Here is a 20,706-nt window from a genome sequence, read left to right on the forward strand (position 1 = left end):
CGGGGGCCGCGGCGTCGGCCTCTCGTTTTCTACGCCGCCAGGTTGACGGGAAGTGACAGGACCAGCGTCTCATTGGCCAGCGCTGGGGGGCGGGGAGGCAGAATTCAACATATTAAGGCCTCATTGGTTAAGAGGATGCTCCTGAACCAATCAAATACGTTTCCGATGGACTGTTGCTGGGGGGAAGCAAAGCCGCTGGCCGCGGGCCTCGCAGCCGGGAAACCCACCAGCTCCACGGGCAGCTTCCCTGCGCAGGGCCCTGCAGGGCGCAGGCTGGGAGGACTTCAGGAGCCTCGGGGAGGAAGGGCGGGGCAGGAAGTGGATTTAGGGCGTCCCGCAGTTTGGATGACCAGCCACAGGCCCCCGCAAACTGAAATACAAGCGCACACAACACACATGTCCAACTACACAGAGAGGCAATGCCACATTCTCTTGATAATGTAGATGCAAATAAGGATTGAGAGGCAGGAAATATGAGCATTTTAGCCTGAAAATGGGTCTGAGGAAAATATATTCATGACCTAATTTCCTAATTAGAATTGACTGTTTATCCCATTTATTTGTTCAACAAATAAGCCATTGGGTTACAAACTGGCATCAAATCACACGTACAGAGTCTGGGGAGCACGCAGATTTTTGGAGTCAAACCTAATTCAAGCTTTGATGTGATCTTAAATTAATCTCTGAGAGCTTCAGTTTCTTTATCTATAAAATGGGTATGTTGCCTGCCTATGGAGAGGTCAGAAGTTACAAATGATGTGAATGCTTGGCACTGTCTGGCTTCTAGTAAGTGTCCTACCTGCTGATTCCCTTCCCCTCAAATCTCTTCTTATGCCTGTCCCCTCCCACTCCTGCATGAGCATGAGAAAATTATACCAACAAACCGTCCAGGTCAGATCTAAGATGGGATATTTTGTAGAATGTGTGTCCAGAGGTCTGGGTTCCACTCAGGGGGTGATAAGAGGGAAGACACGACCCGTCCTCAGAGAGTTCGCAGCATGGCCACTGAGACGGTCAGGTGAGTGCCGTGATAGAGGAGGGGCACCTAGCACAGCGAGGGGACACAGCAGTGCTTTTGGGGGGGTCCCCTCCACTTCTAGAGTAGGCAGCACGCTGCAGGGGTTACTTGGAGAGCAGCCTCGGCAGGAGGAAGAGACCATTTCTGCTGACTCAGCTCTAGGGCTGTTATGCAAAACCAAAGTAAAGGTTGAGCGTCCTCTGTCCTGTGCACCAGAAGGTTGCCAGTTAGGTTCCTGGTCAGGGCACATACCTGGGTTGCTTGCTTGGCTCAATCTCCAGTGGGGCACGTGCAGGAGGCAGCTAATGGATGCTCCTCTCTCACATTGATGTTTCGCTATCTCTTCCTCTGTTCCTTCCCCTCCCTCTAAAGTCAATAGAAACATTAAAAACACAATAAAAAACAACCAAGTGGCATAAAGAGAACAGACTTGAAGCTGGAAGGTCGCACTGTGAGGAGCTGAGCAGGGCCAGAAGGGGTGGTTTGGGGAGAAGCCACCGTCTAGGCGGGAAATGTTGAATGGGAGAGAAAGAATTTTAAAGGCATTTAAACGTGCATCGACACATGCCCTTTCTCCATTCCCCCCTCCCTCACCTCTGATGTTTCCTTGAGAAACTAAATAGATATTTAAATTATTTTAAATTAGTTTTTTTATTTCAAGGCTGGGTTTCTTCTACTGTGTTGGCGTCTGTCATGACTGGGCCACTAGGGGCACAGGATTTATTCAGAATATGGAAAGGCAGGAGGCTGTGGTGGAAACCAGCATATCGGAATATACATTTTCAGAAATGTAACTGTTCTAGGCAATGATGAAGTCCTGGGTGTGGCCAGGGTGGAGTGGGGGCGGATGTTCTTAGAAACAGGATGTAGGGCAGTTGTTGGAAGGTGGCAGGCAGAGAGGGGGGATCGAAGGTGAAAGTCAGTTTTACAGGAACCAAACACCATGGAGGAACAATTATCTGTCTAAATCCACCCTCCCTACCACAGAGAGCTCCTTAAAATCCAGGGCTTTTACTCGGCTCCTACATGGTGCTGAAAATTTAATTGTATTGAATATCTGCTGTCTGCCTGCACTTTTCTTTAGTTCTCACTAATTATTACAAACCCCTTAAGATGAGGCTCGTCTGTCAGGTGACGAGCCTGTTGCTCAGCATCACGCCAGCCCCGCTTCAGTGCTGGCCTTGCTGTTGAGCCCAGGGTCTTCTCATTTTGAGCCTCCACAGGAGCCTCAGTTTCACTGCGTCTAAACTTTAACTTGTCATCTCTACTGTTTTCCCCAAATGTGCCTATTCTAAGTTTTGTTTTTCATTAAATGGCACCACCACCCACCCAGTGATGCACACTAGGAATCCAGGTCATCTCGATGTCCTCTAACTTCTCGACTTGGCACAGCTGGTCAATCGCGGAGTCTTGTTTGCCTCCTAGAGTTCTTAACGGTATCCTATGTTGAGCAACCTCAAAAACAGTCAGGAGGCTTTGGCCAGAAATAAATGATAAAGATTTATTTAAGGGTATTAGGGTTTGCAAACTAGAAACACAACTAGGCAATACCCAGAATGTTCCAAAGAAGAAAGAAAAGCTCAGTGTTCTTATAGTAAAAAGTACACTTTCAAGAATCGTCCTGCATTCTTAGGCCCTGGACTGGTCCAAGACGGTGACCCTGTACATGACCAGTGGTCTGAGTGATGGTGCCTGGAAGCTTGGAGAAGGGAACGTTCTTGTTTTGTCCTTCAGGGAGGTTTGATGTATGTTTGGGCATCGATGCAGGACTGGAATTTCAGACACAGGCTGCTTAGAACAAGAACAGAATCATATCCACATGCCTCAATCTACCTGACTTTAGTAATTTAGCACATCTTTCCTCAGGTCTCACTAATATTATCTTATGTGCATGAGTTTTCATCTCACTTCTTAATTTTCTACAGTAACCTTTTAAATGGTGCCCCTGCTTCCAATTAATGCTTGACCAGAGTAAACTTCCTAAAGTTCTGACCTTAGGACTGTCTGATCACAGCACTTTAATGCCTTCCTCTTGCCCTCAGGATAAAACCCAACTCTTTTAATGTGGTTTATGGAGTCTTTCATTATCTGGCATCTATTTACTCTCCAGTCCCATATCTCAACATTCCTTCACCCTATTGTCCAGCTTTACTGATCCTTTTTTTTTTTTTTTTTTAAATGTCTTTATTGATTTTAGATAGAGGAAGAAGAGAGAGAGAGAGAGGAGAGAGAGAAACATCACTGATGGGACAGTCATTGATCAGCTGCCTCCTGCACTCCCTCTGCTGGGGATCGAGCCTGCAACCTGAGAATGTGCCCTGACTGGAAATCGAACCTCCATCTCCTGGATCCTAGGTGGATGCTCAACCACTGAGCCGTGCTGGCCAGGCACTGATCCATTTTTAATTTCCCAAGTTCTTTAATTTCTTCCTCATTTCCAGGCTTTTGCATTTATGGTTTCCTTGGAACACTATTCATCTGTTAGAAGGTAATTTTCAGAAAAAGGTAAAATTATGACTCACACACTATTAAAGAAAAAATTATTCTGACACTTGTTAAAATGGTAAAGAAGACTTTGTTCAGCATTATTGCAATAGGTGTCAAGGCTATCCCAATCTGAGAGAGATTGGGCTCAACTCTGAATACAGTGTGGACAAGTGGAAATATTTTTTTCTTTTTTTAAAATTCTCATCTGAGGATATTTTTTCCATTGCTTTTCAGAGAGAGTGGAAGGGAGGGAGAGAGAGAAGAGAGAGAAACACCAATGTGAGAGAGACACATTGATTGGTTGCCTCCTGCACGTGTCCCAACCCAAGCCGGGGATCAAGCCTGCAACCAAGGTATGTGCCCTTGGCCTAAATTGAACCCAAGACCTTTCAGTCCTTGGGCCAACGCAACACTCTAATCACTGAGCCAAACTGGCTAGGGCTGGACAAGTGGACATTAATAGCCAATGAGCAGAAGGAGAGGGTCAGTGGATGGAAAATTACATGAGGGTAGGGAGAGTCTTGCTAAACAGACATAACAAGATTTTTGCTAAAGGCAGGCCAGGGTGATCAGATATTAAGATTGGCAGGATTCTTAGGAAAGTAGCTAGTTGCCCAAGAATGAGCCTGTTTGAAAAGAAGGCTCAGGCAAGTGGGGGACCCAAGCCTGTCTAAAGTTTGGTCAAGGTTTTGTCAGTACACATATAAAAATGAACATGTTAAAGGTTTTAATTACTCATGAAGGAGTAGGAAGATGATACAACTGGTTCAAAAGGAAATCTAAGGAACAGACATATTTATAGTCAGGAAAACAGAAATGAATATGAAAATGGAGACAAAAACTGCTTTTTTCTACAATGTGTGTAGTACTGGGTTATTTGAACCTCCATCAGAGACGACAGGATTTGCTGTTGATCAGTGACCTGCCAGAGTTGTAGTTTCATGGGAACAGTCTTATAAAGCAGATGGATGTGCTGTGGACAAGTCCTCCAGGTTCCCCGCTAGCTATCACTTCTGGGAAGCCTTTCTGCAATCTCCACCGTGAAGGAGCTGCAATTTTTCCGACCGTGAACTTTTTTGAGGTAGAAACTGAGTTATTCAAGTGTCGTCGGTGTAAACATCTGCTCCTGAGAAACACAACATGCCAAGTGAGTAGTGGAGGCCACCAAACATACTGTGTATTAATGGAGCATCCATTTTACCCTAATATCTGGGGAAACATTTTTACATTAACCCAGTCGCAGGCAGCCCTTTTCCCACACTCAGTTTCCTTCTTTTATCAACAGTTTCTATTCCGAGGCCTGCGGGATCCAGGTGGATACAAAGTGCGACAGAGCAGTCAGCAACATTGTACCCGGAGCAAGGTTCAATATTGCTACTAAGTGGCACCAGGTTGCGGGGCGCCACGGATACACCAAGCAAGGGCTCAGCCTCTGGGTGGGTCGGGCCGGAGCAGGGCCAGCGCGGCCCGGCCGCTGCCCTCCGCGGCCGGGGGCGCCGCGGAACCCCGCGCGGCACCCTCGCCCGGGGACCCACCCGAGGCCCCGCCTGGAACGCGGCTCCGCGGGTGACGCGCGGCCCCGCCCGCCGGCCCGCATCCAAGATGGCTGCGGAGGCGCCTGCCCGGCTGTCAGGCCGGCGGTGATGGCCGGAAGCCGCAGACCCGGTACGAGGTCCGGGGATGGCGGGTGAGGGGCCCGGGCGAACGCGCGGGCCGTCGGGAGGACGGGAAGTTTGGAGCGAAGGCTGCAGAGCGCAGCGGGTCCGGGTGGAGAGCGGACCGAGGCGGGTGGGCCCCCAGCGGGCGGGGCGAGCGCGGGAGGAGGGGGTCGCGCGCGGGGCGCGCCCGAAGCCGCGGGGGTCCCCCGCCGCCGAGCGCGCCCCACCCTCCGGGCGCGCCGGCCGGTCCCGACAGGTGCCCCCCGGGGCTGGGGCAGGTGGGAGGGCGCCGCGCCGGGTGTGCCCGCGGCTCCCAGGTGGTCGCGCTCCCTGCGCCTGCGGAGCTCGCTCCAGGCGCGCGGGAGGCGTGGAAACGAGCCCGCTTCCCCCGCCGCGCTGGCTCTCCTGAGACCAGTCCGCAGGCCTGTCCGGACTGCCCCTCCCGTGGCCCAAACACTGTCTCCATTAGCTGCCCTGTCCCCAGCCCCCAGACAGGTTGGTCCTGCTGGGGGGGGGGTAGGTATGGAGTTAACCTGACACGCCAGGGTCGCCAGGGGGAGAGGCCAGGGACCTAGCGTGTCCCGCTCGTCCCCTTTTCTGTTTCCAGCACCTCCCCTCACTTCCCCCCTGGGAAGCCCGCTTCCCGGCCCTTCTGCGCCCCTCTGCGGGTGGTCAGTTGATCCCGGCCCACTTTCGTTCCAGCTGGTCCCAGGAGCTCCGCTGGAGTGCTGGGTGGAGGCGTTCTGTCCTCTGTGACATTTCCGATTTTAGATAATGCCTGCTACCCCGGGACCCCCTAGAGCCCCCATGATCTGGAAGAAGACAGCGTGAACCTAGGTGAGTCTCTCCCCCTCTAAATTGGAAGGGAGGTTCTCCAGAGGCTCCTCTGATGGATGAGGGGTTCTTCTGACTTGGGGGTGAGGACTGTGTACATGGCTGGAGTGTGTTGGGGAGGGTGGAGGAGAGGGAGGCTTGGACTGGAAGTGGCCGGTGGTGGGGCTGCTGGTGGTTCCTGCCTCTCTCCCCGGCTTGGGCACACCTGTGTGTTCCCTTCTGTGAGCCCGCCTTCCCTCTTCACCCCTGGCACCACCGTCGTCCCTACACGATGTCCTGCGCTGGCTCGGCTCCGCCTGCCTGCCCTCAGACCTCACACCAGGATGCTGCGGAGGCTGCTGGAGCGGCCCTGCACTCTGGCCCTGCTTGTGGGCTCCCAGCTGGCTGTCATGATGTACCTGTCACTGGGGGGCTTCCGAAGCCTCAGCGCCCTGTTTGGCCGAGAGCAGGGGCCCACATTTGACTATTCTCATCCCCACGACGTCTACAGTAACCTCAGCCACCTGTCTGGGGCCCCTGCTGTTGCCCCAGGCAGCCCTCTGGCTCCTCAAGGTCTGCCTTACTGTCCAGAACGGTCTCCTTTCTTAGGTGAGTGCAGAAGGTAGGTGAAGGTGAAGAAAAGGCCAGGAGGGTTGGGGGGCAGGAGTGGGCTCAGGACCGGAGGCTGATGTAACTGAAGGTGGGCAGAGGCTGAGGCTGAGTGGACTCTGAATTTGGAGTTTAAGTTGGGTCTGGGGTGGACCCTTCACAGGCTGCTTCCTGCCCAGGCTAGGAACTGCCTCCTCTGTGGGCGAGTCTTGGTTCAGTTCGTTAGCTGGAAGTCCATCTGCTCTCTCCATCCCCTAACTGTAGCTTCCAACCCTATAAAGCAGAAGACTTACGAAACATGAAGTACGCAGGTAGGCTAGGTAAGCGGTCCACACCTCTCAGACTCTGCAAAGCTGTCCCAGTGATGGGGACTCAAGGCCTGTGAGAGTCTGGAGTGAGCCCTTGGGGGCTGCTGAGCCACAAACCAGGAGTGCCAGGGCAGAGGTGGTCCCAGTCCCTGGTGGTCCTGTGCTCCTTGACCCTCTAATCCCCAACTTGCCATTCCCTCCAACAGTGGGTCCTGTGTCCGTGTCCTTTAGCCCAGTGCCATCGCTGGCAGAGATTGTGGAGAGGAATCCCCGGGTGGAAGCGGGGGGCCGGTACCGCCCTGCAGGGTGCGAGCCCCGCTCCCGGACGGCAGTCATTGTGCCACATCGAGCCCGGGAGCACCATCTGCGCCTACTGCTGTACCACCTGCACCCCTTCCTGCAGCGCCAGCAGCTCGCTTACGGCATCTATGTTGTCCACCAGGTACCTGCCCCCGCTCTCTTGTCAGGAAGTCTCCAGCAAATGCCACTCCTCCCTCGCAGGCGGTCCCTGGACTGATTTTAAGATGGTCCGGCTGTTGAATGTGGGGAAACCCTGGCTCGGCTGTGCCAACACTTCCCCTCATTCGAAACAGGGCACTCCCTCTGTCCAGCGAGCTTCCAAGTTTTTCCTTTGTTGAATTTTGAATTGTGTGAATATGAAATTGGACAGACTTGGGCTAAAATTGTAGTTCTGCTAATTGTCCCATGTGTGACCTTAAGCAAGATACTTGACCCCTACAATGAGGCAGGGTCCTGGCCGATACACACCTATTCATGTGGTTGGTTGTCAGGATTTCATGCTGAACGGCAGCATGGAAGTACCAGCCCCTGCTGCTGTGCAGAACGTCCTGGTGGATGAAGACGGTCAGGACAGCGCTCTTCGCTCTCCTTGCCCCCGCCTCCGTCTCACTTTGCTTTCCTCTTTCGCTCTTGCCCTCAGCCCCCTTCTCCATCCACCCACAGTGTCTGGTCCTCTGTTATCTTTCAGGCTGGAAATGGAACTTTTAACAGGGCAAAGCTGCTGAACGTCGGGGTCCGGGAGGCCCTGCGTGATGAGGAGTGGGACTGCCTCTTCCTGCACGACGTGGACCTCCTGCCGGAGAACGACCACAACCTGTATGTGTGTGACCCCCGGGGGCCCCGGCACGTGGCTGTCGCCATGAACAAGTTTGGATACAGGTAAAAGGCTTGCGAGGACGCTGGCGGCAGGGAGGAGGCCGGCTGAGGGGATTGTGGGTAGGGACGTATCCCAGACCTGTGGACCCAAGGGCCTCTCTCTCCCTAGCCTCCCATACCCCCAGTACTTTGGAGGGGTCTCGGCGCTCACTCCCGACCAGTACCTGAAGATGAATGGCTTTCCCAATGAATACTGGGGCTGGGGCGGCGAGGACGATGACATTGCTGCCAGGTCAGACTTCCTCCCCCCCCTCCGCCCCCCAGCCTGCAGCCCTGTCTTCCGAGGCCCCCGGCCATGCTCCTTTCGCACTCTCAGCTGCAGGTCCTGCACTTGCCATCCCTCCGCCTCAGTCCTTTCAGTCTACCCGGGTCAGGCTCTGCACACTGCTCCTCTTCCCCGTCACCCTTTGGTGCCTTAGGTCAACTGGGAGAGTATCACGGGACCCGAGCTGGAAAGGGGCCCACAGATGGTTTGGTGCTGCTTCTGCTGGGTATATCCTATGGGGCTAGAGGAGGAGGCACTCATAGAGCCCAGAATCACTTTTTTCCAAAGCCTCTGCCATTGGCATGATGCCAACTCATTTTTAGCATGTGTAACCTTTGACCTTCAGCCTTAGCTGACTCAATTTCCTATCTGTGGTTTGAATATTTGGGCTCAACATACTGGATCCATTGCCTCCTCTCCCCTTGTGTCCTCTGGGATGTTGCCTCTGAATTCTTGTCCTGAGTGTACCCTTCCCAGGCCGTCTTCACCTCTTGCTCCTGTGTCAGTTAGGGGCTGGTTCCTGTCTAGGACCCACCCTTCACATTGGATCGGGTGGTACAGGGCAAAGGAGGTGGGGCAGCTCAGCCACTCTGCTAAACAACAATGGCTGAGCTTGAGTCTGCAACTCCGACTTGTCAATGTGTCCTGCCTTTTGACAAAAAGGCTCCTCTCCCAGTCCTTCCCAGACTGCTAGGGTAGCTCCTGGGACCATTCAGGGAACGAAGGTGGGAGGTGCAGACACACCTCTGCCAATTGCTTCAAGGCCCCCAGCTTTCCTGTTCTCTTTGGCTGTTTCCTTCTTTCCATTTGCCCTTTCTCCCCTCCCAACATTTGGCACTAACTAGGAAAAGTTAACTTTTCTTCCTAACTGGTAGCAGTTCTCAGTGTAGAGAATCGTGCAGTCCCATCCTGGCTGGCCTCAGCTCTTCTTGTGCACCTGTCAGCAGCTTTCCTCTAGTCTGATCCTTCAAGGTTCCCCCACTTTTCCCACAGGGTACGGCTGGCTGGCATGAAGATCTCTCGCCCCCCCGCATCTGTGGGGCACTATAAGATGGTGAAGCACCGAGGAGACAAGGGCAACGAGGAAAATCCGCACAGGTAGGCAGGGAGGACTGCCTGGGTAGTGTGACTGGATCCTCGGGGTTCTGCATTCCAGCCAGAAAACTCCTACAGATCCCTAGATTCCTGGCTGTTCCTAGATCTTAGTCTCTAACCTCTAACCCTCAGATTTGACCTCCTGGTCCGTACTCAGAATTCCTGGACACAAGATGGAATGAACTCACTGACATACCGATTGCTGGCTCGAGAGTTGGGCCCTCTCTATACCAACATCACAGTAGACATCGGAACTGACCCCCGGGGTCCCCGGATTCCCTCTGGTCCCCGTTATCCACCTGGCTCCTCCCAGGCCTTCCGCCAAGAGATGCTGCAGCGCCGGCCCCCAGCCAGGCCTGGCCCTCTGCCTACTGCCAACCAGACAGCCCCACAAGGTTCACACTGACTCCTTCCTGCCTACTTTAATCATGAAACTGAATCAGAGGGGTTGTGTTCTCCCACCCTCAGCTCCTCGCTGCTCTTAGAGGGATGTGGGGCAACCACTAGTGCTGTGCTGGGGGCAGGGGCTTCTCCTCACTGCTGGACTGGAGCTGGGCTCCTCTAGACCTGGTGGTCTTTGTTTATAGGGGCATTTGCCAGGGCTTATGACTGTGAATCCTTGACGTCATGATTTTATGTGATGACTCCTGGGAGTTCCCTGCCCCTGGAGCAGGAGCAGGGCTGGACCCCAAGTCCCTTCCTCTTCCACGGAGAGGAGAGTGATCTGGCCTCTCCCGGGACCTCTGTGAATATTTATTCTATTTATGGTTCCCAGGATGTGTATTGGTGAAGTAAGCCTCTCCCTGGGTACTTTCTGCCAGTACCAGACCTGGCTCATGGGCCTGGGATTTTGATATATTTTCTAATAAAGGACTCTGTCGCACCTTTGCTCCTGCTTTTGCACCCCTTCCTCCCCAATGCCAGTGATAGGACAGCCAGATCAAGCCAATCCAGAGCAACTTTTATTTTCACGGTGAGAGTCCTGGCCAGCAGGGGGAGCAAGAGGTGGGTATGGACATCAGCTGTCACGTTCTGAGCCCAGGACCCGGGCTGCTGCCTTGCGCCCGCTCTCTATACAGTCATTGACAGCAACCCCCTCGTAGGAGGCTCCAGCCAGAGTCAGGGGAAGCCTGCCAGTGGCCAGGAAATGGGTAGCTGACTCTGGAGAAGACAAAGGAAGCCACAGCTGGGGTCTGATTTCCTTGGTTCTCCTCAGCCCAGCTGCTTTCCCAACTTACCCAGTTTTTTCCAGTGGCCTAGTGTGTACTGGGGGATGCAGTTCTGAAGAGAGAAGAGATAAAAGGAAAAGTTTATACTAATGTCACAGGCGTTGGTGGACAATAACAAAAATACCAGTCCCTGCCTTCAAGGCCTACAGTGGGGAGCTGAGGTCATTCATCCCAGCTGACCCTGTGTAGATGGACCAAGCAGTGACTTGGTGGCTCCTTTAGTCCTAACTGTGTGGCAGCTGCTTCCTGTGCCCGCTGTTGGAACAGTTCCTGAGATAAGACACAGCCTCTGGCTTCCAGCGTCTGTAACCAGGAACCTCCTAGCATCACCTAGGGAAAGAAGATGGCACTGACCTACACTGGGCACACAGGAGCCCTTTGGAAACCCCCATTAAGCAAAGCTGCCCCCTCTCACAGTCACTCTGAGGCCAGGGGGGCTCCCATCCTGCTCAGGGAAAGCAACTGAGTCGTACACGATTCCCAGGATGCCTGGGTCTTCTGAAGATGGCACCAAATGTCCAAATCCCTGAGAGTAAGAGAGGACAGTCAAGGAGGAAGGATTCCATTTGGGCCCTTGTCTCCCCTTCCTGTGTCACACCTGGACAGGCAGACGGGCTCCTTGGTACTGCAGATTCACCACAGCCACAGACACAGCAGTGATGGTGCTCAAGACACGAGCCAGAGGTGCAGCCTCAGCAGGGAGCAGCTTGCTGAGCACTGGAGGGAGCAGGCAGAGGCCTTCTTAGGAGGCAATCCCACTACAACTTCATCTACCCTTCTTGGGATTAGCCTTCCATCGAATGAACAATCCAGGGGCATGGTATGGTCCTCCTGGCCCAGAAACCTATAACTTGCCTCACCCTGGTTGGGGAAGGGGAGGGCGGCTACCCCGTTACCTGAAGCTGGAAGAGCACTAATAACATGGTCAGCCTCCAAGCAGCTGTCCCCTAGAGACACCTGAGAGATGAAAACATTTGAAACATACAGAGGGAGTTTTGCCTCAGCTTCTGGGGCACCCAGGTGACAGGAGAGCCTGGTAGTGAGCATGAAAATTACCCATTACTCCAGTTAAGTGGGTCAGACAGGCTAGGGTGTCCTCTGAGCTGTTTAGTGGACCTGGGTTGTTCCTGCCCCGACCTCTCAGCCACTTAAACACACTCTATGCACAGACTTGGGTCAAGTGGGTCTTGGAGGAAGGTCCACAAATAAGGCTCATATTTAAATAGCTTCTAGGCCAGGAAAACAATAAGCAACTCCAGTTGGGCCAGCCCTGGCCTGGTTAAAACATTGGGCACTCCTGGCCGGGTTGCTCAGTTGTCAGAGCATCGTCCCCATATGTCAAAGTTGTGGGTTTGACCCAGGTCACGGCACATATAAGACTTAACCAATGAATGCAAGAATAAGGGGAATAATAAATCGATATTTCCCTCTCTCTCTACAGTCAATAAAAATAATTAAAAAAAAACAAACAGGCAAAAGACGGAAACTCTTAACACAGGTTCATTACACTCCAGGGGGTTCTCCTACCTTCCAGCGTCCTGCCTGGAGGCTGAGCCCACAGACCGGCTGGCCTCTGAGAACAGTGACCTCCCTACTGGTCAGGTGAGTGTTAAGCGCCTGGGGCAACATCTCCAGGCCTCCTCGGAGTGACCACTGACTCCAGCGTTCAGCTCGGGCCTGCCGAATGAGAGCTGAGTCTGGCCATGAGGTCCGCCCTGCAGAGGAGGAATACAGAAGAATCCAAGTAGCTCTCAGGCCTCCAGTCTCGCCCTGGCAGTCCCTAATGTCTTGACCCCTGAACCATGTTCCCCTCACCTGCCCCCAGGAGCAGCCCCAGTAATATGGAACGATGGGTTTGCTCAGCTTGAAAGAGACTGGGAAAGCAGGACCGTACACTGAGCTCACGGCTGTTGCCTGCAAACACTCCACGGCAGAGGCTGTCCATGGCTAGAGACGCCACCTTAGGGGCGAGATGGGGACTAAGAGGCCAAGAACTGTCACCGCCCTGCTGGTGGGGGTGAGGAGAAGTTGAGCAGGTAGGGTCTGGGTTGGGAAGCAGCCCCAGTCTTACAGAGGGAGGAGAAGGGAGAGAGGCATTTGCCCTCCGACACCGAGTTTTGGGAACTACTGAGTATGAAAAGAGAGGGGACACTCCCAAGTGACACAGAAGAGCTCCAGGTGGCCAGTGTGAGTGGGGGCTCTATGGCTGATTTAGGAGGAGAAGGATTTGGGGACTCTGGGCAGTGTCACCTCAGGTCCAAGGCGGCGCTCGGCAAAACTGTGCACAGTCTCGTCAGTGTCTTTGCCCTGGGGTGTGGTCAGGTCCCTCAGCCCAGCCCAAAACAGAGGTCTGGAGAAGGGAGGCGAAGGACGGAGTAGCCCGCTGCATGGAGGAGGGCGCAGTGAGGAGGGAGCTGATTCCATCCCAGCTCCAGGCTCACTTCCATTCATTTGGCCCCTTTGGCTTGGGAGGACAGACAGACTGGGCAGTGAGGACACGGCAGGGATGCGAGGATGGGGCAAAGCAGAAGGAGGTGCTGTAAGGAGGTGGTAGTGTCACCTGATGCCAGAGGGCAGGGCATGCAGGGCACCGTCTACATACAGGAACCTGTTCTGGGCAGCTGGATGGTCTCCGCGGACAGGTAACACTTCTGAGTCCAAGCCAAGTTCAGAAACCTGCTCCCCAAACGTCCCCGGGAAGGGGAGACACTAAGTAAAGAATTATATACTTCCTTTCCCCAGTCTGTCCTCTAACGAACCCCAACCTTCGGGGCGGTCCCCAGCCTCTCACCATGAGCAGGGTCCGGGCTCCCAGCGCTCCCGCAGGCCGAATTCCTCGAGGCCCAAGTTCGAAGACGGCACCACCAGGCCCCCGCACAGAGCGGATCCAGCCTCCCAGGCGCTCGCTGCCCTCCACCAGGACCACCTGGGGCAAGGGGGGTGGACGCTGCAGCCCGGCCTCGCGCGCCGCGCCGGGCGGAGGGTCCGGAGCGGCGGCGACACCCTCGGGCCGGCGGCGGGGTCAGAGCGTAAAGGAGGCTCCCTGCCGCCCGCGGCACTCACCTTGGGAGGGCTGGGGGCCCGGCTCAGGTGGTAACTGGCGGCCAAGCCGCTGATGCCTCCGCCCAGCACGACCACGGTCCGGCCCATGGGGAGTCCGAGGGAGGGGGCGGCGCGGGCAGGGCCGGGCACCCTCCCTGCAGAGCCCGCGGGCCCGCGCTCCCCCGCCACTCGCGCTTTCCGGGGCTAAGGCCGAGCGCGAGGCCCCCGCTCGGGGCGCAGGACTCACCCACGAGCGCGAGAAGAGAAAGGGAGGGGGAGCAGGTGCAGGTCCTCCTGCTCCCCGCCCACGCTCCGCGGGAAGATAAGCGCCACACCCGCGCTATCTGCGCGCGCGGCGCGGGGCGCACCCGGCGCCGCCCCTAAGCCTCAGCCTAGCGCCCCCGCGGCCCGCGCCGGCGCAGCGCTCCTTGCTTCTGATTGGTGGGCCCAGAATGTCCCGGCTGACGCTCGCCAATGAAAACACCGGGCGGGCTGCGCACGCGGGCGGACGGACGCGGGCGGTGGGAGGTGGTTCGCGGAGCGGGCGGTTAAGCAGCGCGGCGCCGGGGGCGGCGCCCGGCGCTGGCTCCAGGCCCAGCCAGGCGAGAGCCCAGGAGGACGGCTCCGCGCGCCGGGGCCCCGGAGGCTGGCCCGCGGGGACGCGGCTCCGTAAACAGCTCCTGGTGTTGGCAACAGCCTGGCTGCGGGAGCGAGGGCCGCCCGGCCGCGCGCGCCCGTCCGCAGGGCCCCGGGGTGCCCGCCCTCGAGAGCCAGCCCCCTTCGCCTCGAGTTTGCCTGCCCTCCTTCCGCTCGACGGGTCGGGGAAGATCCAATTCTTCCCACCCCGCCCCAAGCATAAGTACAAACAAGGACCAGTTTTTCTTAATAAATTTATTCACAAAAAGTGAGATTGTAGAGTCCGGGGGCTGTACACGGGCAGGGCCTGGGGAGCTTTGTACATGGGGCCGGGAGACAAGGGGACCTCCAGGTGGAAGGGTACTTTTTAATAAAAAAAATAATGGGAGCTACAATCACCCCACCCCCTCCCCAATGAAAAAGACACAAAAATAGACGTCTCTGAGGTAAATGGGGAGCCTGGGGCTTAAGGGTGTTGAAAGGGTTTCACGGTCCGGGGTGTGGGGGCGTCACAGGCCCCGGGGCGGCTCCTGCGTCAGCTGGTAGAACAGCACGTAGCCCTCGCTGGAGGCCACCTGGTTCTCACTGACCGGGGAGACCCTGGGGAGAAGGGGCGGGAGGGTGACGCTCCGGCCGGTCCCTCCCCGGCCGGCGCGCAGCGGGGTCAGGAGGCCCCGCCTCACCAGGCTCTGCCCTCCGGGGCTTCGCCTCGGGGCGGCGGGAGCCGGCGGGAGCCGGCGGGAGGCTGTTCTCACCGAGAGTCGTTGTAGACGTGCCAGCCGGTCTGGCACCGGCACAGGGCTGTGTAGTGGCCGTAGTGGACGCTGCCCGAGTGGTTGCAGAGGGCGTACAGCTGGTAGACCGGGCTTCCTGCGGAGCGGAGGCGCGGGTTCCAGCGGCGGTGCCCACGCCCTCCCCCCGGGCGCTCCGGGCTCCCGGCAGACTCACCGGCCTTGTCACTGGCAAAGTCCCCTAGGCTCAGTCGCTGCAGCGGGAAGTCTACACCTACGGAACTTTTCTTGATGGAGCCTCGGGATGCGGAAAACCGATTAAGATCTAAGCCCTGGTTAAGGAGCATAGAGAAGAGGCGGCGGCCTCGAGGGCCCGCGCCCTCCCGCGTGCGCTCCGCCCGGTGGACGGCAGGGGGAGCTGGAGCTTCCCTGAGGAAGTCACTTCCCAGAGGCCCAGCCCCGCAAACGCGGGGAATGAGAAGAATCGACAGGAGAGGCGGAATTTGGAGATCAGGATACGGAGCACGAGGATTCGGGGGAATCTCTGTACTGTCAACTTTTTGGTACTTCGTGTTTTCTGCCGACAGCGGTCACATACCTGAATAAATGTCACTTAATGTTAGGTTACTGTGCTCCTCATGTTGAATGGCTTTTCCGACACCCTGACACATACAAACTTCCCATGCTTCTCATTACTTCTGTATCCTCTGGGCCCCCTTTGCCCTACTAGTGCTAGGACTTACCGGAGACTCCAACACAAACCCCCACATAAAAGTATTCCCCATAGTAAGGCATCATGCAACCCCTTTTACGCATATGAAGCCCCCCAGGCTTGAGCCCCACGTACTGGGGCGTTTTCCGACTCGAGCTCTTCCTCCTTGGTGAAAAGGCTGAAACAGTCCCGCAGAGACACTTTGCCCCCAGCAAATCCTTTCTGGAGGGAAAGGGGAATGAAGATCAGCGTCTTCTGAATTTCCTTTTCCAACTCTTCTTAATCCAGGTTTCAATTCTCCAGAGACCCAAAGGGTTCCCTCCCACACCCTGGGGGTGGGTAGGGCTGGGTCACTGAACCCATGTCCCATCCACCCCTGGAATCCTCTGGAATCCCACCTTGGGGATGGGCAGGGACAGGTCACAAAAAACCTCGAAGGTCGTGGAGCGATACCCACAGGCCTGGCACTTGAGACAACTTTTCAACTGGCCCACAAATAGGTCTAGATAAAAGCAAAGAGCAGGAGAAAGTCACTGTGGGACGCTGAGACGTTTGTTCTGATTCCGTCTCTTCCCACACCCTTGCCTGACCTCCATCCCCACCACCAACACTCCTAACAAGCCTGTTCCACGTTTTCATCACCCGCCCTCTTCCCACACCTCTTGACAGTGTCATTTTCTCCCTCCCAAGCCTGAACCTCCACCCCCCACCCCCCACCCCCCTACCCCCCCACCCCAAGCTGATTTCCCCCATTGCTGTGCTCATTCCATACCCACAATCTTGCTGTCCTCTCGCTCCAGGTACCGCTTCCACATTAGGTTGGCCCGGTCATCATCACTACCACAGATGAAGGGACATGGGAGCACCCATGAGACAGCAGGAAAACTGGGCACACGAACACCACTGAAATGATTCACAGAGCCCTGTACCCCACCCATACCTCAGCTCCTTCTCTAAATTTCAAGGAAGAGTCAAAGGAGTAATGCTTCAGAGGGCTTTCTGGGGAAAGCCAAGGTAAGAGGAAAAGGAAGGGATGCAGACAAGAGGCGCATGCTCTCTTCCTCCCTCGGGCTTCAAGCCCTCTATGTACCTTGTTGTAATTAATTATCCCCTCCTCCTTCCACATGGCGACAACCCCAGCACTGCCTTCTGCTCCATCTGCCTCAGCCCTCCCATTCTGCACGGCTTCTCAGACCATTCTCTAGGCCATGCATTTCCTGGACCCTATACCCTCAGTCTTGACTAACTCTGCTCTGGGAAGGAAAATGTTACTGGTAAAGTGCTGGGAGAAGAGGGAGGGAGAGTAGCTTTACCTTAAGTCAGGTTCTTCCAGCAGAGCCCCTCCACAGCGGGGTGGACAGGGGGCTGGACTACTGGCCAGGATTGGCGGAGCCCGGCGGCCTCGTCGGTTGATTTCAAGGTGTAGCCGCTCCATGAGGAGCTTCAGGAACTCCTGGGCATCCTGCTGGCTACAGCCAAAGAGTATGGGCAACTGATCCCCCTAGTCCACAGACATAATCCCCTGCCAGACACTGGTCCCCACTTCCTGGATTAAGGATATCCCAAGGCTCAAAACAATGCTGCCAGGGCCCCTGCTTGGCCCTATCCCCAGATATGGCGAGAGAGAAATTCCATACCCTCCAGCTCTCCCACCTGTATCCAGAGAAGGAGGGAACGTATTTCTGGAAGACAGCTCGGAATCGAGTAGGATTCACAGCCTCACAGGAGTCAGGGTGCCACAGGGCACCAATCACATCTGCAAAGGCTATTAAGGTGGGAGCGAGAAAGGGAAACAAAGGTTAGTGACTAGAAGAGGCAAGCAAGAGGAGACTGAGGTGGAAAACAACCTTTACAAAGTAGGCGCCAGGAAAAAGATACAAATGCCAGATTTGAGGGCTGGGGCTGCCAACACTGGCAGTTGGACCTGCTAGGGGTTGGGGAGAAGAGGACTTGGGGGGGCAGGAGTTGTTGCCCCACCTTCAGTGAGCTCTTGGGCTCGGCCCCCTCCAGGCACCTCTTGCCGGAAGTCCCTTCGCAGACAGAAGTCCCGGAGAGGCCGAGTGCTGCTCAAACACTGTAGCACGGCATTCAGGAAGCACTGGGGAGCAGCAGAGACACTGCTGTTATCTCTCCAGACCAGGCCTAAGGAGCCTAGCAGAGCTTCAGAGCTCTCCTTCCCCAAGCCAGCAGGTTCCCAACCCCAGCACAGGTTCACATTCCTGTTAGACAGGAAGGACAGGAGAATGACTCTTACCGTGTTTCCCAGATTTCGGAGACCAACATGACCAGAGCCCAGAAGCAGCGTGTGATGAGCCTGGAAGGTCAGAGTGCAGTCAGCAGGTTCCCATATATCATGTGGCATTTTAACCTTTCAACAGCATGCTGCCCATTGCTTTGCCCACCCAATACTTCAACCCAAACTTTATCCTTTCTCTCACTGGGTATTGGGGTCTCCCTACCTCATTGGCCATGAGTAGTAAGCCCATCACAGCTGAATGTACCACGGATTCAGCCATGGCAGTCCCACCTGTTCCCCACTTACTCCTCTGCCCAGCTAGCCGGCAATGCAGCTCCTGGGGCAACTCCCCAAGCACTGGCATGGTTGCCCAGCTGCTCCCCACTCCCACCTTGCTGCTTCCAAGTCCCCCTCCTGCCCCCGTGGCTCCTTCCTGCCCCCTCTCCTGATAGCTCCAAATGCAACCAGCCTAGTTCATTTGGCTTGAGAAATGGGCAAGCACACTAGCTCACATTTTCTGAGCCCGCCCCTCCTCAGCTCCAGAGATTAATTAGGCCTAGGTAGTGTCCTAGGAGAGAAGGCTCTGCAAGGGAAAGTAAGGGCCTGGGGGACCCAAAAGAGAATTCCAAATGGTTGGGTTAATTTCCTAGGAACTGAAGTGGCGCAGCATGCTAGGGAGTGACAGACAACCTCAAAAGAGTACTTAAGTAAGGGAGAGAAGAGTCCAAATGCTGTAATGAGGGGCTAAAAAAGGAACTTGAGCCAGGCCGTGTGGATCCATGGCTGAACATCCACTGGAACCTGGAGGTCAGTTTCATCCCTGGTCAGAGTACATGCCTGGGTTGTGGGCTCAATCTCTAGCAGGGATTGTGCAGGAGGCAGCCAATCGATGATTCCCTTTCATCACTGATGTTTCTCTCTCTCTCCCCCTCTCCCTTCCTCTCTCTGAAATCAATAAAAAATAAAAAATAAAAAAAAAGGAACTTGGGAAAAGGGGCAAGGAAAGCCATACTATGGCAAGAAAGCTGGAGGAACATGAGAACGGAAGGCCACGTGTGCTGTAAGTCCTCACCGTCTTGTCATCAGAGTAGAAAGGCTCCGAGGGCCGGGCAGATAACACATGGAAAGTACCATGGGAAGCAGGGGGCTCCATCCGTATGCTGAGCAAGGTGGGGGGCCCAGGAAAGCCCCCGAGGCGGCGGAGGGAGGTGCTCCGTCTCAGAGTGGGTGGTTCCGGCCTGAGCGCCAGGCGGCTCAGCGCAGCCCCCAGCTCTCCAGCGCCTCGGTGCCCTCCCATTGGACGCAGGTCCCCACTGCTCACAGACTTGGATCGGGCTAGGTTGGTCCTGGATGGGAGAGGCAGAGCCACAGCTGGGGGTGGTGAGCCAGGCAGGGGAACTCCATGATCTGCCCGAAGGGGACCTCTGGTACGAGGGCCTGAGGTCCGTGCCCGTCCTAGCTCCAGTTTCTTGAGCCGTTCCTCAGGCGGACCTGGCCGGGGAGGCAGAGGCCGTAACATGGGGTTTGGCCCAGGGGCTGGGTTTCGGCGCTCCTTGCTGCGGGCCCGGGGGGCAAACGGTAGTTTGGATCCCACTCGAGGCTGGACATTAACAGGGGGCTCTCTGGTCCGGCCCAGGCGGTGCTCGGAGGCCTGGGGCATTGTGGACACCACAGGCTGGACCTGGGAGAAGAGGAGAGGTCGGCATGTGAGTATGCACGCAGGGGAAACCTAAGCCACCATACTAGCACCTGCATGCCCTGACGGCAGGAACCATGTTACCATATCAGTCACCGCACCCCCGGCACCTAGCACAATGTTCCACACCACGTAAATACTTAGTATCTGTTGAGTACAAATGAGTGAGCGCCAGCGGCCCACTGCTTGGACTCCTATATTCCTCACTACCTCCCTGCAGAAAACAGCTTTACCGAGAAGCCAATGATAGCCCCCATCTCAGCTGTCTTTACCATCTAAACGCTCGTGACAAGGGCCCCCATACCTGGGAAGTCAAGTGGGATGTACCCAGACTCCCTTAGGCCCCCTGGTCAATGGGGGTGTGGGTGCAAGGACGACAGCCCAGAAGACAGCATCCCACCCTCAACCCCTGGCCCTCCGGGCTGCAAAGGAAGCCGACCAAATGGGTGACTTGCGACTCCCTCCCCCACCCTGGACCTCCAACGCGGTGCTGGGGCTCAGGCCTCGGCGGGAGGGCGGGCACTCCCTGACCCCCACCTCTGCACCTCCCGCACCGCGGCAGGGCCTCGGCGGGTCCGCCCCCCTCGAGGGCAGAAAGGCCGAGACCGCTGATTGGCTCCGGAGCCCGGCGCTGTATTCCCCGCGGCCCCTGCAGCCCAGTTCCCCCGGGCCCGCCCGCCCCTGGCCTCGGCCTCGGGGGACCGCGTCCTCCCGGGTTCGGGGCATTCCCCCCCGCCGCCGGTAGTAACGCCGCGGCCCGTACCTGTCCCCTGGGGAGCGGCAGGGAAGCCCAGCCAGGGCCAGGCCCCAAGCTCAGGGCCGCCCCCCACTGCCCCCGTGCAGCATCCCCACGGGCCGGGCTGCAGCTTCAGCGGCAGCTGTCGCCCTGGTCGCTCCCGCCGCCGGGGCCGCCGCCATCTTTGTTGGTCCCGCCCGCCACCATCCGCCGGCTTCAGCGTCTCTTACAGCGCCTGCGCAACCGCGCTCGGACCGGC

The 20,706-nt window shown here is 56.3% G+C and overlaps 3 protein-coding genes across 9 annotated transcripts; 1 reads left to right on the plus strand and 2 right to left on the minus strand.

Annotated features, from left to right (window-relative positions):
- The first annotated feature begins 5,497 nt into the window (after nt 1-5,497).
- On the plus strand, nt 5,498-10,317 carry B4GALT3 (beta-1,4-galactosyltransferase 3). 2 transcript variants are annotated; one of them, XM_016210422.2, is made up of 7 exons: nt 5,498-6,000; nt 6,308-6,585; nt 7,100-7,335; nt 7,882-8,072; nt 8,179-8,301; nt 9,328-9,432; nt 9,562-10,317. In XM_016210422.2, the coding sequence occupies exons 2-7, from the start codon at nt 6,321-6,323 to the stop codon at nt 9,833-9,835; spliced, it is 1,194 nt and encodes a 397-aa protein (XP_016065908.2). In that variant the 5' UTR covers nt 5,498-6,000; nt 6,308-6,320; the 3' UTR covers nt 9,836-10,317. The 2 variants fall into 2 exon arrangements, with proteins under 2 accessions (XP_016065908.2, XP_087684327.1); XM_087828201.1 differs by lacking the exon at nt 8,179-8,301.
- A 54-nt stretch (nt 10,318-10,371) lies between these two features.
- On the minus strand, nt 10,372-14,029 carry PPOX (protoporphyrinogen oxidase). Of its 5 annotated transcripts, none has more exons than XM_087828198.1 (12): nt 13,722-14,029; nt 13,450-13,584; nt 13,261-13,367; nt 12,909-13,041; nt 12,474-12,618; nt 12,186-12,373; nt 11,555-11,615; nt 11,257-11,375; nt 11,074-11,184; nt 10,839-10,988; nt 10,668-10,710; nt 10,372-10,590 (listed from the first exon to the last, which is right to left on the minus strand). In XM_087828198.1, the coding sequence occupies exons 1-12, from the start codon at nt 13,806-13,808 to the stop codon at nt 10,448-10,450; spliced, it is 1,422 nt and encodes a 473-aa protein (XP_087684324.1). In that variant the 5' UTR covers nt 13,809-14,029; the 3' UTR covers nt 10,372-10,447. The 5 variants fall into 5 exon arrangements, with proteins under 5 accessions (XP_087684324.1, XP_087684325.1, XP_087684322.1 ...); XM_087828199.1 differs by having other exon boundaries at nt 13,261-13,334; nt 13,722-14,028; XM_087828196.1 differs by having other exon boundaries at nt 13,219-13,367; nt 13,722-14,027.
- A 547-nt stretch (nt 14,030-14,576) lies between these two features.
- On the minus strand, nt 14,577-20,523 carry USP21 (ubiquitin specific peptidase 21). Of its 2 annotated transcripts, none has more exons than XM_016210469.2 (13): nt 20,475-20,523; nt 19,088-19,696; nt 18,034-18,093; nt 17,757-17,877; nt 17,433-17,544; nt 17,093-17,248; nt 16,552-16,616; nt 16,178-16,281; nt 15,915-16,001; nt 15,587-15,665; nt 15,285-15,392; nt 15,092-15,206; nt 14,577-14,936 (listed from the first exon to the last, which is right to left on the minus strand). In XM_016210469.2, exons 2-13 carry the CDS (start codon nt 19,673-19,675, stop codon nt 14,846-14,848), a joined length of 1,686 nt encoding a protein of 561 aa, XP_016065955.2. In that variant the 5' UTR covers nt 19,676-19,696; nt 20,475-20,523; the 3' UTR covers nt 14,577-14,845. The 2 variants fall into 2 exon arrangements, with proteins under 2 accessions (XP_016065955.2, XP_016065954.2); XM_016210468.2 differs by having other exon boundaries at nt 16,552-16,682.
- Nucleotides 20,524-20,706: the final 183 nt, after the last annotated feature.

This window comes from Miniopterus natalensis, chromosome 19 (genome assembly GCF_054644295.1).
Source record: "Miniopterus natalensis isolate mMinNat1 chromosome 19, mMinNat1.hap1, whole genome shotgun sequence".
In the NCBI taxonomy this organism is placed as follows: Eukaryota; Metazoa; Chordata; class Mammalia; order Chiroptera; family Miniopteridae; genus Miniopterus; species Miniopterus natalensis.

Coding starts and splice junctions, on each gene's coding strand:
- B4GALT3 (XM_016210422.2), top strand. CDS start 6,321: ATGCTGCGGAGGCTGCTGGAGCGGCCCTGCACTCTGGCCCTGCTTGTG. Junction 7,336..7,881: donor GCATCTATGTTGTCCACCAG/GTACCTGCCCCC, acceptor GTTATCTTTCAG/GCTGGAAATGGAACTTTTAA. Junction 9,433..9,561: donor AACGAGGAAAATCCGCACAG/GTAGGCAGGGAG, acceptor TCTAACCCTCAG/ATTTGACCTCCTGGTCCGTA.
- PPOX (XM_087828196.1), bottom strand. CDS start 13,808: ATGGGCCGGACCGTGGTCGTGCTGGGCGGAGGCATCAGCGGCTTGGCC. Junction 12,619..12,908: donor AGCGCCGCCTTGGACCTGAG/GTGACACTGCCC, acceptor CTCGCCCCTAAG/GTGGCGTCTCTAGCCATGGA. Junction 10,989..11,073: donor CCCCTGGCCTCAGAGTGACT/GTGAGAGGGGGC, acceptor TTCTTTCCCTAG/GTGATGCTAGGAGGTTCCTG.
- USP21 (XM_016210468.2), bottom strand. CDS start 19,675: ATGCCCCAGGCCTCCGAGCACCGCCTGGGCCGGACCAGAGAGCCCCCT. Junction 16,002..16,177: donor TGTCCCTGCCCATCCCCAAG/GTGGGATTCCAG, acceptor CTTTCCCTCCAG/AAAGGATTTGCTGGGGGCAA. Junction 15,393..15,586: donor CCCCCGAATCCTCGTGCTCC/GTATCCTGATCT, acceptor ACCAGGGCTTAG/ATCTTAATCGGTTTTCCGCA.